The sequence below is a fragment of the Cottoperca gobio genome, chromosome 3 (assembly GCF_900634415.1).
Source record: "Cottoperca gobio chromosome 3, fCotGob3.1, whole genome shotgun sequence".
NCBI lineage: Eukaryota > Metazoa > Chordata > Actinopteri > Perciformes > Bovichtidae > Cottoperca > Cottoperca gobio.
The window spans coordinates 27,163,869-27,178,594 of NC_041357.1; the positions used below are offsets into that span (position 1 = coordinate 27,163,869).

General features: G+C 43.3%; 1 protein-coding gene across 5 annotated transcripts in view; it reads left to right on the forward strand.

Moving 5' to 3' along the window:
* The first annotated feature begins 1,018 nt into the window (after positions 1 to 1,018).
* Positions 1,019 to 14,726, forward strand: part of LOC115026673 (protein mono-ADP-ribosyltransferase PARP6) — a 20,276-nt gene continuing 6,568 nt past the window's right edge. Inside the window, exons 1-18 of one of the 5 annotated variants that reach the window (XM_029459584.1) lie at positions 1,019 to 1,306; positions 2,779 to 2,949; positions 3,386 to 3,463; positions 5,477 to 5,571; positions 5,834 to 5,894; positions 6,107 to 6,197; positions 6,381 to 6,447; positions 7,144 to 7,293; positions 8,382 to 8,532; positions 9,133 to 9,264; positions 9,498 to 9,593; positions 9,846 to 9,938; positions 10,125 to 10,250; positions 10,515 to 10,580; positions 10,922 to 10,989; positions 11,596 to 11,644; positions 11,786 to 11,898; positions 13,126 to 13,198. In XM_029459584.1, the coding sequence (XP_029315444.1) occupies positions 2,947 to 2,949; positions 3,386 to 3,463; positions 5,477 to 5,571; positions 5,834 to 5,894; positions 6,107 to 6,197; positions 6,381 to 6,447; positions 7,144 to 7,293; positions 8,382 to 8,532; positions 9,133 to 9,264; positions 9,498 to 9,593; positions 9,846 to 9,938; positions 10,125 to 10,250; positions 10,515 to 10,580; positions 10,922 to 10,989; positions 11,596 to 11,644; positions 11,786 to 11,898; positions 13,126 to 13,198 (1,512 nt within the window). In that variant the 5' untranslated portion in view covers positions 1,019 to 1,306; positions 2,779 to 2,946. Of the gene's footprint in view, positions 1,307 to 2,778; positions 2,950 to 3,355; positions 3,464 to 5,476; positions 5,572 to 5,833; positions 5,895 to 6,106; positions 6,198 to 6,380; positions 6,448 to 7,143; positions 7,294 to 8,381; positions 8,533 to 9,132; positions 9,265 to 9,497; positions 9,594 to 9,845; positions 9,939 to 10,124; positions 10,251 to 10,514; positions 10,581 to 10,921; positions 10,990 to 11,595; positions 11,645 to 11,785; positions 11,899 to 13,125; positions 13,199 to 14,726 lie in introns of those variants that run through there. The other 4 variants (XM_029459592.1, XM_029459610.1, XM_029459602.1 and 1 more) reach the window with 4 other exon arrangements.

A 14,726-nucleotide genomic window follows, 5' to 3' on the forward strand; every position in this document is an offset into this window, starting at 1 on the left:
TGAGGGAGGTCGGAGGTGAGGGCGGAGGAGGAGAGGTGAGGGTTTGAGGAGAGGAGAGGTGAGGATGAGGAGAGGAGAGGTGAATGGGCTGAAAATGGCACAAAGAAAAGTAGACTGAAACATTAAAGTTGCAATCTGCATTTTCACCTCCGTCCAGAAATAATATGCCGCTGACTGTTGCACTTGTTGGTGGAAGATGGAGGATTGCTCTCGGGCTACTACTTACTGGAAGTGAACCCACCATGAATCTAGTACCAGGCAGTTTATCTGCGGTTGACGAAGCAACTACGTCAAATACGATTCCCCATATGCACATTGTGCCATTAGGGTCAGTGCCCGTTAGCTTGCTGCATTGCATACCAAATAAATGTTTTTAAGATATCTTAATGTTCTCTTCCTCTCCTGACTACAGGCACACACTGATCAGACAGTTGGCCTAACACCTGCTCACTCTTTAGGTATTAACTAGAACACTGAGATAATGAGGGTAAAGACTGATTAGCTCAAGAGCCTGATGGCCATTGTCTCACACGTGCACACGATGACAGTGTATCACAGACAGAGAAGGTACAACATTTGTAGTATTCATTTTTTTAAAGATGTTACTGAAGTAAAACTATTTCTATTGTAATATAATTTTAATATTAGATCAATTAAGCTTATGCATTTCTGCATCTATACAGCATGCAGTGCAGCTTAAGTGTAATGTGCAAATGTAGCATTATTCATATTACATATTACTTTTTAAAATACATTTAGACAAGATATGAAAGCTCTTGAATATCAACCAGAAACTGCCTCCGAAGCATGATTGCACAGTAATAGACACTGACTTATGCAATCACACACACACACACACAGAGCACACAAACACACAGGCAGACGCATACACACGAGCAGAGCCATCTTTCCTCCATTTTTCCTCTTCTCAGCAGCAGTGCAGTCAGCTGCAGGTCACATGACTGGCTTGCCTGGTCTCACTGAGCATGCTCAGACCCCTCAGTGTTGTCAGGCAAAATATAAGACAGCAGTAGCAGCAGCAGCAGAGATCTGCAATAGATAAACACACAGACTCACACACACCAGCTGGATTGCTCGCAGACACACGCCACAAGCATCAAGAGACAGGCGCTGTAGAGTCGGGGAATCGTGGCTCTGGTTTCTGTAATATCCTCTTTTAATGGGGTTATTGTCATCTATCATTTCAGTGGAAAACTGCCACCGAGAAAGAAAGAGGCAGGTGTGCCCTTTAAGAGGGGGAGCAGCTGAGGCAAGGACGGCATCCGAGTCTCCATCCTCTGTGGAGGTAAGTGTGGATGGATAGGGTGGGGGTGCAGAGTGTGGGGGGAGGGGAAAATCTGCCTGACTGCATCTGTGTTTGTGCTAAATATGATCAGAAAGCGGAATGGGGACGGTGGTGGTGGATGTGTGGGGGGGAGATGTCGGGAGGGGGGCTGTTTGTCGGTGACTATTGGTATGTGAGACGACAGCGGCTATGGGAATGGCGGGGAGTGTGGGGGGGGGGGGGGGATGTAGATGCTAGCAGGGTTGAGGACATGGCAGGGAAGCAGACGTATAGAGGCAAGGAGCTGAAGTGGAAGATGGTAATGACGAGGGAGCCTCGTTTAATAGGATGCAGTCGTGTCTGGAAGGGTGGTGTAGACGAGGAAGGAGCCGTAACACACACACTAAAAGGACAGATTCACAATCAGGAAGAGAAAAACACAGAAAAATTATTATTTTGTGGATAATTAAAGTAGATATGAGCCAAGTGTTCTGTGTAAGTCCAGCAAACTAAGAGAAAAATGAATAATTGGTGTTATTACATTGCTATATATATATATATATATATATATATATATATATATATATATATATATCATAGATGCCTTCATGCTTGGGGGTTTTTGTAAAGGCAATCTGCTCTGTAGCGTCTTTGTGTGTCTCAGGATTCAGTGCTGATAAATATAAAAGAAAATCTGTATCATTTTGCTTTGACATGCACTACACTATGTACATTGTCATTTGTATTCTGATGCTGCAGTGTGAAATATGCAACTCTGCATCTGCAGCTTTAAATCGAGTTGAAAGGACTCCATCCTCATTGTTTACATGTCTGACACAAAATGTGATGGGCCGCCATGAAATGCAGAGCGCTGTTATATCAGCGATGTTGTTTACCCTTACACTTTCTCTCCTGATTGTGTCATCTCTGAATCTGGATCATATAAAATCCTAGATGTTTTTCTTCTCACCTTGTATAAGCAACCGTTATCGTATTATGTTAAGTTCTTGAGAAATGTCTTGGGTTTTTTTGTACTCAACACAGTCTGCACACAATGTCGTCTCCTGATGCTAACCCAGGGAATTACATGGCGTTTCATTTCCTTCCATAAAAAAAACAGAAACTCAAAATCAAAGACGTCAGTTTAACAATGCACTGACATCATTCGCCGAGTGTCTCGAAAGGTGTGCCAACCTTTGGTGCTTCGGTATTAATACATGAAGTTCCTGGGAAAACAAAGAAATGGATACATCCTGGGTACTGGATGTACAGCAGATATCTCCCACACACTCTATCCTCTGTGATTAATGCCACTCTGAAAAGAGGCAGAGATGGCTGTTGCTAGGATACATGGCAAGGTGAAGTGCAGACCATTTAAAAAAAAAAAAAGAAGAAGAAGAGAGGAGGAGGGCACCGTTTACAAAGCATGGCATGATGACCTCTTTGTTTCATGTATTCTTCCTTTTCTGAATCCTTATTTCTTTTTCTCCCAGGTTTTGCAGTTCTGAAGAGTGCACGAGAGAGAGGCACGAGAGAGAGGTGGTCAGACAAAGCTCTGCTTTCTTTCTGTCGTCGTTCCTTCACCTCAAAACAGGTTGCAATGGTTGGCAGTATTCAAAGGTTTAAACCTGTCTGAGTGAGCCCTATGAACAGCAGACTCAATGGTAAGATCACTGCATACCATTCATGCTGTGTTGAAGATTTAGAAAGTGGAAATGAAATGACATTGCTCACAGAAGTGAAGACTTTCATATACATACATATACATTTAGTAGCTTAATCTCAGTATATAAAATAAGTTAAATACTGTAGGTTTGTGCAACAGGACCTCCAGGATCCAGGCTTTACTGGAAATGATAAGAGACATGGTTATTGTTAATGTTAAATTGAGTATTCTTTCGAAGGTTGTCTTCTTGAAACGCATCACGCCTCTACATCTCCCTCTTTATAAAGCGGTGTTTTGAAGCCCGGTGTGTTGAATGGGAGGCTAAATAGGGAGATGTTAGAAAGGATGTGAGATGAAAGAATGATGGAGAGAGAGAGGTTGCATTTTCTTTCCGCTCCACTATAATGGCCTTTTCACAATGTGTGGGCCCACAGGACATCAAAGGCCAGTGTTGGACAGACGAGGAGTCAGACGGGGAGAACGAGTCGGAACAGTTCCTGTATGGCATTCAGGTACAGTGAGAACTACTGTATTACCACTCCTACATGAAGTGTATGCGTCTCAGCTGGTTGTGTGTTTAGGAAACTGACATTTTGTTTTCAATATGCTTGACAAAATGTTGTATTTGTATACGAATAATACGACTTTAGTGACTGTTTTGCTGACTTTAACGTTTTACAGCTATAATATATTATAAAAAAAACAACTAGTTTTCAAGATACTGTCACAGAGCTACAGGTTTTGGTCGAGGGGAATTGTTGGCCTAATGTTGGCACCAGGTCAGGGGTCACCGAAATATTTGGGGTCATTTCTTTGGATATTATGCATATTTAGACCAGATGCATTGTGGGGAATAGTTGTTGAGGTTTGCTCTGGTGGTGCAGAACAGATGCACCAGCTGAACGACATTTCCACCTTCATATTAACATATACATTCATCTTATACATGGTCTGGCAGTGGCTCAGTCAGGAGGGGCTTGGACTGTGAGCCGTAGGGTTGCTGGTTCAAGTCACCGACCCTAGAGGTCCCAGTTCACCTCCTGCCCTGCCGTGGTGCCCTTGAGCAAGGCACCACATAGGACAGGCTCCCTGGGCGCTGTCCTATGAGCTGCCCACTGCTCATAGTACTAGACTCCTCGTACTACGATGGGTTAAAAGCAGAGAACTGTGTGTGCTCTGCATGTGTGATCATTAAGAAGAGGGTTTCATCTTCATCAGAAGGGTATTTAGTTAGAATGTTTAACAAAGTGCTCGGCTTCAGATATGAATTACTAATAATCGCAGGTTTGCCACTAAAGTACTTTCCGGGTTTAGTTCTTTCACCATACGCAACCTTAAGTATCAATCTAAAGCAACATTTCCATTCATTGTATCATCTCATCTCATAAAGTTCAACGCTTCGCTTCCATAGCTTCCATATAAGATGTTAATCTTTTTTTTTTTTACTGTTATCTTCCAAACCCTGTGATTGAAATGTAAATCCAGTCTGGGACTTAAAGCTCATTTCTATGCAGTCAGAGAAGATGAAAGCAGCGCAGTGAAGATAAGGATGAAAGTGTAGGATCCGTTCTACACACCCAGAGCTGACGAGATAAGTCTGACTTCAAGTCTAGACGCCAGGAATACAGAACACAAACTTAGGTCAACTATTGTTATTACTACTTGAACATTTTATTTCTGGAGGATGCAGAATGTACTGAGGTGACACACCGAGCGCATTCAATGATATGAAGAGTGCAAGAATGCCAAAAGGTATCTGCCTACAGTCTTGTACACATACTTCCTCATTTTCAAATGTTTTATTGCAAATATAAGATGTGCTTGATGTTTGATCCGTCAGGAAAGTCTTGACTCATCATTTCATGAGGCTGGTCTGCAGTGAGGTTGATTAGATTTAAAAACATTTCCATATTGAGGAAGCTGTAACACCTGAACACAGCAGCATGTGTTGCACCTCTCAAGGTCCTGCAGCATACATCTAAAAGCTTCATTAATCAGATCCTGTGGTGATGATATCATGTAGTTTCTTTGCAATGCTTGTTTAATATTCAAAATTCATAATGTTCCCTATTTGCCACATTCATCGTTCAGACACATGTTGGTGATACATTAACCCCCCCAACAATAGGAGGGGACACATGTCTTACATTCATACATGTTTCATTACGTTTTGTATGAATTGCCTTTTACACCTTCGGTGCATGATATGCTTGCCTTACTGCTCTTAGCTTTACTTCCTGTTCAGCTGCTCATGTTTCGCTTTCTCTGGTTGTAATTTGACATTATGTTTTATTGCTGTTTTAATAACTAATTTAACATCTGTTGAAAATGAGCCTGTTGGCTAACACTGGCCCGTGTACAGTGATGTTGTTCAACGAGCACTGTCCCTGGAAATAAATGAGTGAACATGAAGAACATGAAGGATGGGGTCAGTGAAGGGTATTTGAATTCAGGGGGCTGTGGGGGTACACCAGACCGCCGTAGCATGTCCGGACCGCCGGGTGTTAATGTACTGCTTGTTACAGGGGAGCTGCGCTGCTGACCTGTACCGTCACCCTCAACTGGATGCAGATATAGAGGCAGTGAAAGACATCTACACTGAAAGTGCTGTCTCCGTTAGGTACAGTACATGAACACACACACACACACACACACACACACACACACACACACACACACACACACACACACACACACACACAACCTATTTTTTAAAATGTTCCTTCGAGATATTATGTATTCATTTCAACTAGACACTGTCTGGCAAACTAGGGGGGGAAAAAGAAAACAATTTCCTCCCTCAAGGGATAAAGATCTGTGTGAGTTTGAGTGTAATGCATCCGATTACTTCCGCTGAATGAATGTGTTTTGTCTTTGAACAGGGAGTATGGAACCATTGATGACGTGGATATCGATCTTCATATTAACATCGGTTTCTTAGATGTGAGTCAGCGTTCTCCTTTCTCTGCACACACCTCCTCCTTCTTCTTCTTCTCTCCCCATTACTATTCCAACGTTGACATTTTGCAAAGTAACACATCATTTATAATGCATCGTGTGCTCATCATTTATTTATGCAATGAGAAATGGTCCTAATTAGGATGCTAACTCTGTATACTTGTGTATGTGTGTGTGTGTGTGTGTGTCTGACTCAGGAGGAGGTTGCGACAGCTTGGAAAGTTATCAGAACAGAGCCCATTATTCTGAGACTGCGCTTTTCTCTTTCTCAGTACCTCGATGGACCTGGTGAGTAAAGATGTCAGTGTGGATGTTGGTTTTCTGGGAGGGACTTTTGTCCCTCCCAGAAAGAGACTATTTGTGCCACTCACTGAGCGTAGGAGGTGAGTACACTATGTGCCATACAAGAGGGAGGATGAGAGTGTGTTTGTGTCGGTGCACTGTGTAATAATGTTAGTCATCTTTACTCAGAGCCGTCAGTAGAAGTGTTCCAGCCCTCCAATAAAGAAGGCTTCAGCCTCGGCCTACAGCTCAAAAAGTAAGTCATGTGACCTGTTGTATTGAGCGCCTCGAATGTAAATAGTAGATTTCATATTGTAGCGTGGCTGTCCTTAACATTTGGTGACACTCTGTTAACTGGTGGTAACAGAGAATGCACTTAAATACTTCAGATCCCAGAATACTGTGAGCATCAAACTGTTGTCCCTTTAATATAAAAAAATAACTTTGTTTGTAATTCTGTGAGCAACCGTGATCTGAAGTAGTCGGTTACCTCGTTGAGATGTTGGAGGTGTGCAGCTTGTCGCCTGCAGCTCTTCATCTAACATCACTGTGGCTGCTGCTCCATCGCTCCCTGCGATATTTCCAACTGACCCGCTGTCAAATTTATGCAGCGAGAATGACCTTTATCTCGTTTTAGATGCATTTTTCATAATCAATAGGTCGGTGTCAAGCTCACTGACGAACACGTCGCATATCCTGTCACTTCATACTAAAAGTAAACTTACTTAAATGCCTTCCAGCTGCATTTTTTTATCCCCGAGTGTCGCCACAGAATAAGAATATGTGGTGTTATTACTTTAACCGGTGATGTGAAAGCATTAGAAACACAAATCTTATGTATAATGATGCGCCCCAACGACAACAACAAGGAGGGGATTAAAAGCGTAACTCACCGCCTGCCGGGTTCACTCGCATGTCTTCCTGCACACTCTTCTTGTTTGCACCTCGGCAGGATCCTGAGCACGTTCACCTCACAGCAGTGGAAGCACCTCAGTAATGAGTTCCTCAAGGCCCAGCAGGAGAAGAGGCACAGCTGGTTCAAAGCCGGAGGAACCATCAAGAAGTTCCGTGCCGGGCTCAGCATCTTCTCCCCCATACCCAAGTAGGTCTCTCTCTCTCTCTCTCTCTCTCTGTGTATCACACCACCACAGTGTCAAATACATTAAGTCCTACTTTTAAACACATATTTTGGCCAGTGATAATACAGATATGAGCTCAGCTGTTACACTGCGAGTGTGATGCTGTTTCATTAGCCACCGTCCTGATCTATTTTCTAAACACTTCACTGTTTCAAAGTGTCTTCAATCACCTCGAGGAAAAGAGCGCAGATAATTATGCTCGAGTACAGAAAACAATCAGGCTATTTCTGTGTTATTTTGGCACAACATCTGCAGCTTGTTCTCCCACCTACGTAGATACATGAAGTGTTCCTGTAACTCAAGTGGAAACCACTTTATAAGAACAAATTCTGCTCTCTTCAGATGTCACCAAGGTTATTAGGAATGAACAGAAGATTAGATTACGTTCATCTATTTACAAATGATTGTGTGTGTGTGTGTGTGTGTGTGTGTGTGTGTGTGTGTGTGTGTGTGTGTGTGTGTGTGTGTGTGTGTGTGTGTGTGCGTGTGTGTGTGTGTGTTTTATTACCTCCATGAGATACACACTTTGATGTCTGATCTAAGAAGTTTCTATACTTTCCAAAGACTTGAAGATATATTTTGGAAGATAATGGTGGAAATACTTTGCGGAGGTTTCTGTTCTGTTCAAGATAAACTGGAGCAAAGAAGACGAGCAGGGAAAATGTAAGATCGACTTAAACGCAAAATTTGACAGTCAACCAATTTCCCAAGGGAGACGTACTCTTCTCTGTCTCTGTCTTACTCCGCGACGCTTTGACAGATTTGGATGCACAGGGATTGAATGTCGACCCACTCGATGGAGGTCAGCCTCACTAACTACGAGGCTATCTTGACATCCTCGCAATTTGACAGGAATCTCATGTCAAGAGCGTGCACGGATAATGTACGAGAGTGATGGTGGCTCTTGTGTATTAACAGTTAGTAATAGTGTGAATGTGTTTTTCACTATACAATGACCCAGGTACTGACAAAGCGACATTAAAACAACAGAAGCTTGTAATATGTAAAATGTAACGTGCATGAATTGTGTCTTGCTTTTTTTTTTTTCTAGGTCTCCAAGTTTCCCTCTGATCCAAGACACAGTTTTAAAAGGGAAGCTGAGCGTCCCCGAGCTGAGAGTGACCCGCCTGATGAACCGCTCCATCTCCTGTACCATGAAGAACCCCAAAGGGGAGCTCTTCAGCTACCCACCAAACAGCCAGGTCAGTGTCGGTCCTGCACACGTGCAGCAAGTCAGACACCGCTCAGTTTAAACTAGAACATTAACACAATTCCACAGTCCTCCCCGATTTCAGGGTTTCTGCGGGTCCTTCAAAAGTCTTAAATCGTCTGAAATGTAGCTCTAAAAAGGTCAAAACTTACCTTAAATTAAATGTTATAGGTCTTGAAATGAAGGCTCTACTGCTCTAATAATCATACTTCTGCCGATATGACCCCAAAATACAAATGTGTATTTAATTAGATTCTCGGTGTTCTGAAATGTAACTTGTTGAAACCCGCAGAAACCCTGTGACGTGTCTCACTCACATGTCCGCTTGTGGTCTTAGTGTATTTGTCACAGAGGCTCTAATCTTAACACACACTAACATTTAAAACAATGTTGATGTAGAAGCTCGACGCAGAATGTGGATGTTGTTTTAAGGCACTGTTTGTTTCTGTGTTAATCCACTGTAATCCACTTTTACCCTCTTCTCAGTCACCTGCCACCTGCACTGTTCCCAACCTGAGCCTTTCCTTACCCCTACCGTAACATGGCTGGCGTGCCGTTTCCCATAATGCTTTGTCTTCACTTGACTCATCAGACTGTGGCTGTCCCGGCGGCCAGGGCCCCTGCGCAGATTACCACGAGGCAGCTGATTGAATTGTTTTTCTCATCCCAGGCGGGCGGCCACTGCAAGAACATCCCTACCTTGGAGTATGGCTTCTTAGTGCAGGTTAGACCTCAAGGAGATTTGAGTATCTGCTGGGAGCTGGCAGGGCAGGGGGGGGGGGGCACAGTGCATTCTTGTGCTAGGACCTCGTAACAGGTTTAAACCAGTCGTAGCTAAAGTACAAACTTGTGGTTTTAGGACAATTCTGCTGCCAGATGAGTCTTTACGTCTTTGAACGGCAGTGCTGGAGGTGGAAGTGATAACTGAAGACACCACTGTGCTTCTTCTCCCAACAGATAATGAAGTACTCGGAGCAGAGGATCCCCACGCTCAACGAGTACTGCGTGGTGTGTGACGAACAGCACGTCTTTCAGAATGGATCCATGCTGAAGGTATCAGAGACCAGAAAGAGAAACCTGTCCACAGTGGTTAATAAATGAAATGTTATGAATAGCATGTGCGTGATGTTTTCTCTCTCTATTAGTAATATGATCCTGTTAATGGACTTTACACTATTGTAGTTGTGCGGGAGCAAGACACAGAGAGAGAAAGGGAGTGTGTGTCTCTGTATATGCAGTACACATTGAAACAAGTGTATGTTTATCCCTCTTTGTCTGTGTGCATGTCTTTGTGCTTTTATTTAGCCGGCCGTGTGCACCAGGGAGCTGTGTGTGTTCTCCTTCTACACTCTGGGTGTGATGTCTGGAGCTGCAGAGGAAGTGGCCACCGGAGCAGAGGTAACAACAACAGATGCACAGATTCCTGCAGATGTTAGATTAAAGAATAAGAGCCTGACGTATATGTAAGAAACACAAAACAATGTTCAGATGATTTGTAGTTTATACGTATAAGAGTCAAAATGAGTCGCATAAAGGAAAGAAATGTAAATGTAAAATCCCTCCTCTCTCTCTCTCTCTCTCGAGGTGGTGGACCTTCTTGTGGCCATGTGTCGAGCTGCTCTCGAGTCGCCCCGTAAGAGCATCATCTTTGAGCCCTACCCGTCAGTCGTTGACCCCAATGACCCCAAGACTCTGGCCTTCAACCCAAAGGTCAGCATCCTCACGTCTAGGGTTACAAACTAAATCTCTGCACACGTTTCATTCCAAGATCGTCGAGCATTTCTGCAAATATTGTCGTAGTTAGTTCTGTAGCAGTAATGCTTAAGATTACATCACGAGTTGTATCCTTGAAGTATAGTGCCATGAGTATTGTCTTTCAGCAAACTTCTACCTCTACAAGTGATTTTAGATGTCTGTATGTTGTTCCCTCTGTCATTGCATACAATGGATGTTTGGCTCAACCGATGAACACAGAAGAAGAATTATGAGAGACTGCAGAAAGCATTGGACAGCGTCATGTCCATTCGGGAAATGACCCAGGTACAAGCAGAAGATGGGAGGGAGTAGTTAGGCTAGGCTATAGTTAGACTTTATGTATAATGCTAAAGATAAAGTTACTTTACATAAGATCATCTCTACTGTGTGTCCTCCCCATGACTGAGAATGATCACACTATTGCTCTTCCTCACTTTTCTTTACATTACTTGTTTACCCACTTTGTACTATGTATGAAACGCATCATAAGACTGAATCTGAACACTTGCCCAATTGGCTTTTCGGAAAAACTAAATCCTGAAAACTGAAAACAACACATGCTTGTGTGTGTGTGTGTGTGTGTGTGTGTGTGTGTGGGTGTGTTTCTTTTTGTATTTTCTTCCAAGGGCTCATATCTAGAGATCAAGAAACAGATGGACAAACTTGACCCTTTGGCCCATCCCCTGCTACAGTGGTGAGTCGAGAGGATCTGTTCCAAAAATGTGTTTACTCTGCATGTTCACAGGAGAGAGAGATGCAGCATTACTCCCCAGCAGAGAGCAAACGTACCTTATTAGATAAATGATCATGAGCAACACAAAAATGCTTATGATGGAAGACATTTTGGCAGGCGCAGTTGTAAAGTTGCTGACGCTGAGGTCAGGCCTGCTTCGCTTCGTGTTGCCAAGATACTATTAAAAAGTCTTATTTAATTAAAATGATCAACTTATAATGTGATCAAAACTATAATAAAAGAGTAATCACAGCCATTAAAAGACAGGAAGATATATATTAAGTATGGTGACTCACCCTCTCATCCACACACGCTAGGTCATAAACAGTAACGAATAGCAATACCAACATATAAAGCATCATTTATTATGGCTCCTTTCTGAGTTCCATCATGGCTCCTACGTAACTAATGAACTGATTGATGGCTGAATACATTCGGCCTCGTGCTTTTCTTCACGAGTGTCAGTCAGACTGTCTCCTGTGGTTCAAGCAAAGTAGTGCAATGTGTTGTACTCTGCTGCACCTCGTGTTATTCATGTTCCGGTCTTCTCTCTGTGTCTTTCTGCAGGATCATTTCCAGTAACAGGTCTCATATTGTCAAGCTGCCTCTGAGTAGGGTAGGGAACCAGAATGGCATCCCCTCAAGTGTCCTATATCAAATCACTTTCTTATTACTCCTACATTATGTCATTAAATTGTTCATACTCACTCTCTCTCTCTCTTGCTCTCACTTGTCCCTCATGATCTCATTGTGATAGCAACTGAAATTCATGCACACCTCCCACCAGTTCCTGCTGCTCAGCAGCCCCCCGGCCAAGGAGGCTCGTTTTCGCACTGCCAAGAAGCTATATGGCAGCACCTTCGCCTTCCAGTGAGTCCACTTTGTTCCTCTCATTAGCTGACACAGCATTCATACGATCCAAACTCTCATGTTTTCACCGAACGACCAGCTCTGAAGTTTACAGCTTGTGAAGCTGCGTGCACAGAGTCACAATCATTTCAGCTGTTATAGAATATGGGAACGTTTTTGAGTTACTATATTGTTTTTGCTTTGTGGCTGTTGGGCAAAATACAGTGTGAGAAATCACTTAGTGCACATAATTGATCTCAAATCCAGCATAAAATGCATGCACAATTTAGCATCACAGCAGTGCACTGGATTCGTGCAACACCTGGTCATTATGTTGGCGATGGAGGAGCCACTCAAGCACATTTTTATGGAAGCATAACAAACAACAGCACAGTGCAGTGACCGTTCTCTTGGACAGAGACACCACCTTGCTAAGCCAGCACATAGAGCCAGCAATATCTGTGAGAAGGAGATTTGTACTGTAGCAGATGGGCTTTGCTGAATATTTCAGATACACGTGCCCCCTGCGGGCACTAGCGGGGTGCAGACAACACACGAGCAGTGCTGACAGTCTCTCTTTATGCTGGTTAATACTAAAAATGTATTAATTCTCAACAGGAAATGCCAACTTGGCAGACATGGTTTTATATTGATGTAAATAGAAACATAGACAAATATAAATACATGTTCAGAGTCGTTAATGACAATCTGCGAGATGTAGAAGGGAATCCATTAACGAGACGTTTCACCTGCTTCAAATCGAGTTTAAAAATATCAGCACTCAAGACACTGCTGTGACTGTTGTGTTGTATTTTAAGATGTATTCAAACAACCCATCCTGTGCAGACAGCAGTGATGGGTTGTCATCTTTGTTCTCCATCTCCATTTTAGTATTAAATGATATAAATGTGGAGTACTATGATGATGCAACAGAATAACCCAAATGTCTTTAAATAGATCACTACAGACACTCTTTGTGGTTTGCAGAAGAGATTGAATCTTCTGTCTTCATGAATTCCTAATTGTAGGTTTTTACTTGCTGCAAAGTAACAAAGTAAAATGATAATGATAATAAATGAAATGATAGTAAATGTCCCCTTTTAGTGAATCAAAGGTCACAGGCAGTGTACTTTCAAACAGCATGACTCTGGCCCACTCCCCATCAGTGGTTGCACACTGTTCATATTCACACAGCACTTTGTTTTATATCTTCTTTCTTATCTCTCCCTCTCTCTACACTTGCTCTAGTGGTTCCCATATAGAGAACTGGCACTCTGTTCTGAGAAATGGACTAGTCAATGCCTCTTATACCAAACTGCAGGTACGTAACCCTGGCAGTTGGCTGGAATTTACGATGCATCTCCTCACGGACAGTAAACCTGCTCTCTGATAGAGCAGGCTTGCTGTCCGGCTGATTCATTTTTGCAGTTAATGGATGCCAGCTTCCCTTTCGTCAGCTTTGCAATTGGCATTTTAGCGAGCTGGGCACACTGGGAGATTTCTCCTGGCCAATGTCGGCCGCTCTGTGCCGCCGGCAGCAGCAGACAGCACGTCTCTTCCTGTTGCGGGATAAAGGGAAGGGGGCTGTGGTGTCCGCTGTGATGTCGGGAGGCTGCCTGTGTGCCCTGTTGGGGTTAACCACCTAGAGCACTGAGTAGGCTAGGTCTGAAGCTGAAGGATGCAAAGGACAAGCTCCGTGCTAGTGAGTATAGTCTTCCTGTGGGTGAATGAGGAGGGCTTCCCTAAAAGGTCAGTACCTGGCACCGCTCATTATCTATTCAGACGTGGGTCAAATAGTTTCAAGTCATTTAGAGTTCAGTTAAACTTAGTTGATACAAGATGGACTTTACCGAATCAGACCACACGAGCTGTCCTCAGGTCTGCAACTTATCTGCAACTTATCAAGGTTGTTGTCTCACTTTGTGACCCCGGTCTGTAAAAGATAAATAAAGAATAAAAGAAGAAGTGAGCACTAGAGAGCGCAGAATTGTCTCATTTGCGACAGATGATGAGAGCTCGGAGATACACCGGCATGAAAAACAATTAAATGTGAAATCTCAAGGATCTTTGAAACGTTCTCGTCGGCTGTGATTGCTCTATCATGCTGATGCGTTTCATTTATGCCGTCTTTGTTCTCCAACTTTTTGAACTCTCCATCTTTGATCTCGCCTCAGTGCTCGTCTGCCTCCTGTTTCTCCTCTCCGCTTCACCTTGAGCGTCGACACCCCTCCTTCCTCTGTCATTGTGTTTCACAGGAGCACTGTGTCTGCCTCCAGCTCCAATCATCACACAAAACCTCTTGTCTATTGTTCCTTTTGATTTCCTCCAGATGTGCCGCGTCCTGACCTCCGTCTCCCGCACATTTCATTCCCAAACCATCAAGTTTTGTCTTTGTTCTTCCTCTCATCTGGTTTCACTCTGGCGTGTGAACACTTAGCCTCCTTACACCTGTGGTCCTTTTGTTTCCCTCATCCTGGACATTCTTGTGTGGAGGTTCATCATCATTATCAGTCCTCCTCATACTTCACCATCTTTACCTTCAAGCCAGCACACATGTTCTCTGATTGAACATTTTACAACTCAAGAGCATCACATGATCTTCTCTGGACTACATTATGTTGTTTGGAGAACGTCTGCAGTTTAAAGGTGTGACTGTGTGGTTATAGAGCACTGGAATAATAAAACGATCTCTTCTTTCTTTGGCTCTTTGTGATCCGCTGTCTTTGGATTTACGTGCGGATGTGTGTGTGTGTGTGTGTGTGTGTGTGTGTGTGTGTGTGTGTGTATTAAGTATGTTTGGTTGTCGGGGGATGCCAGGTGAAATGTCACAGACACATATAAAACACTGA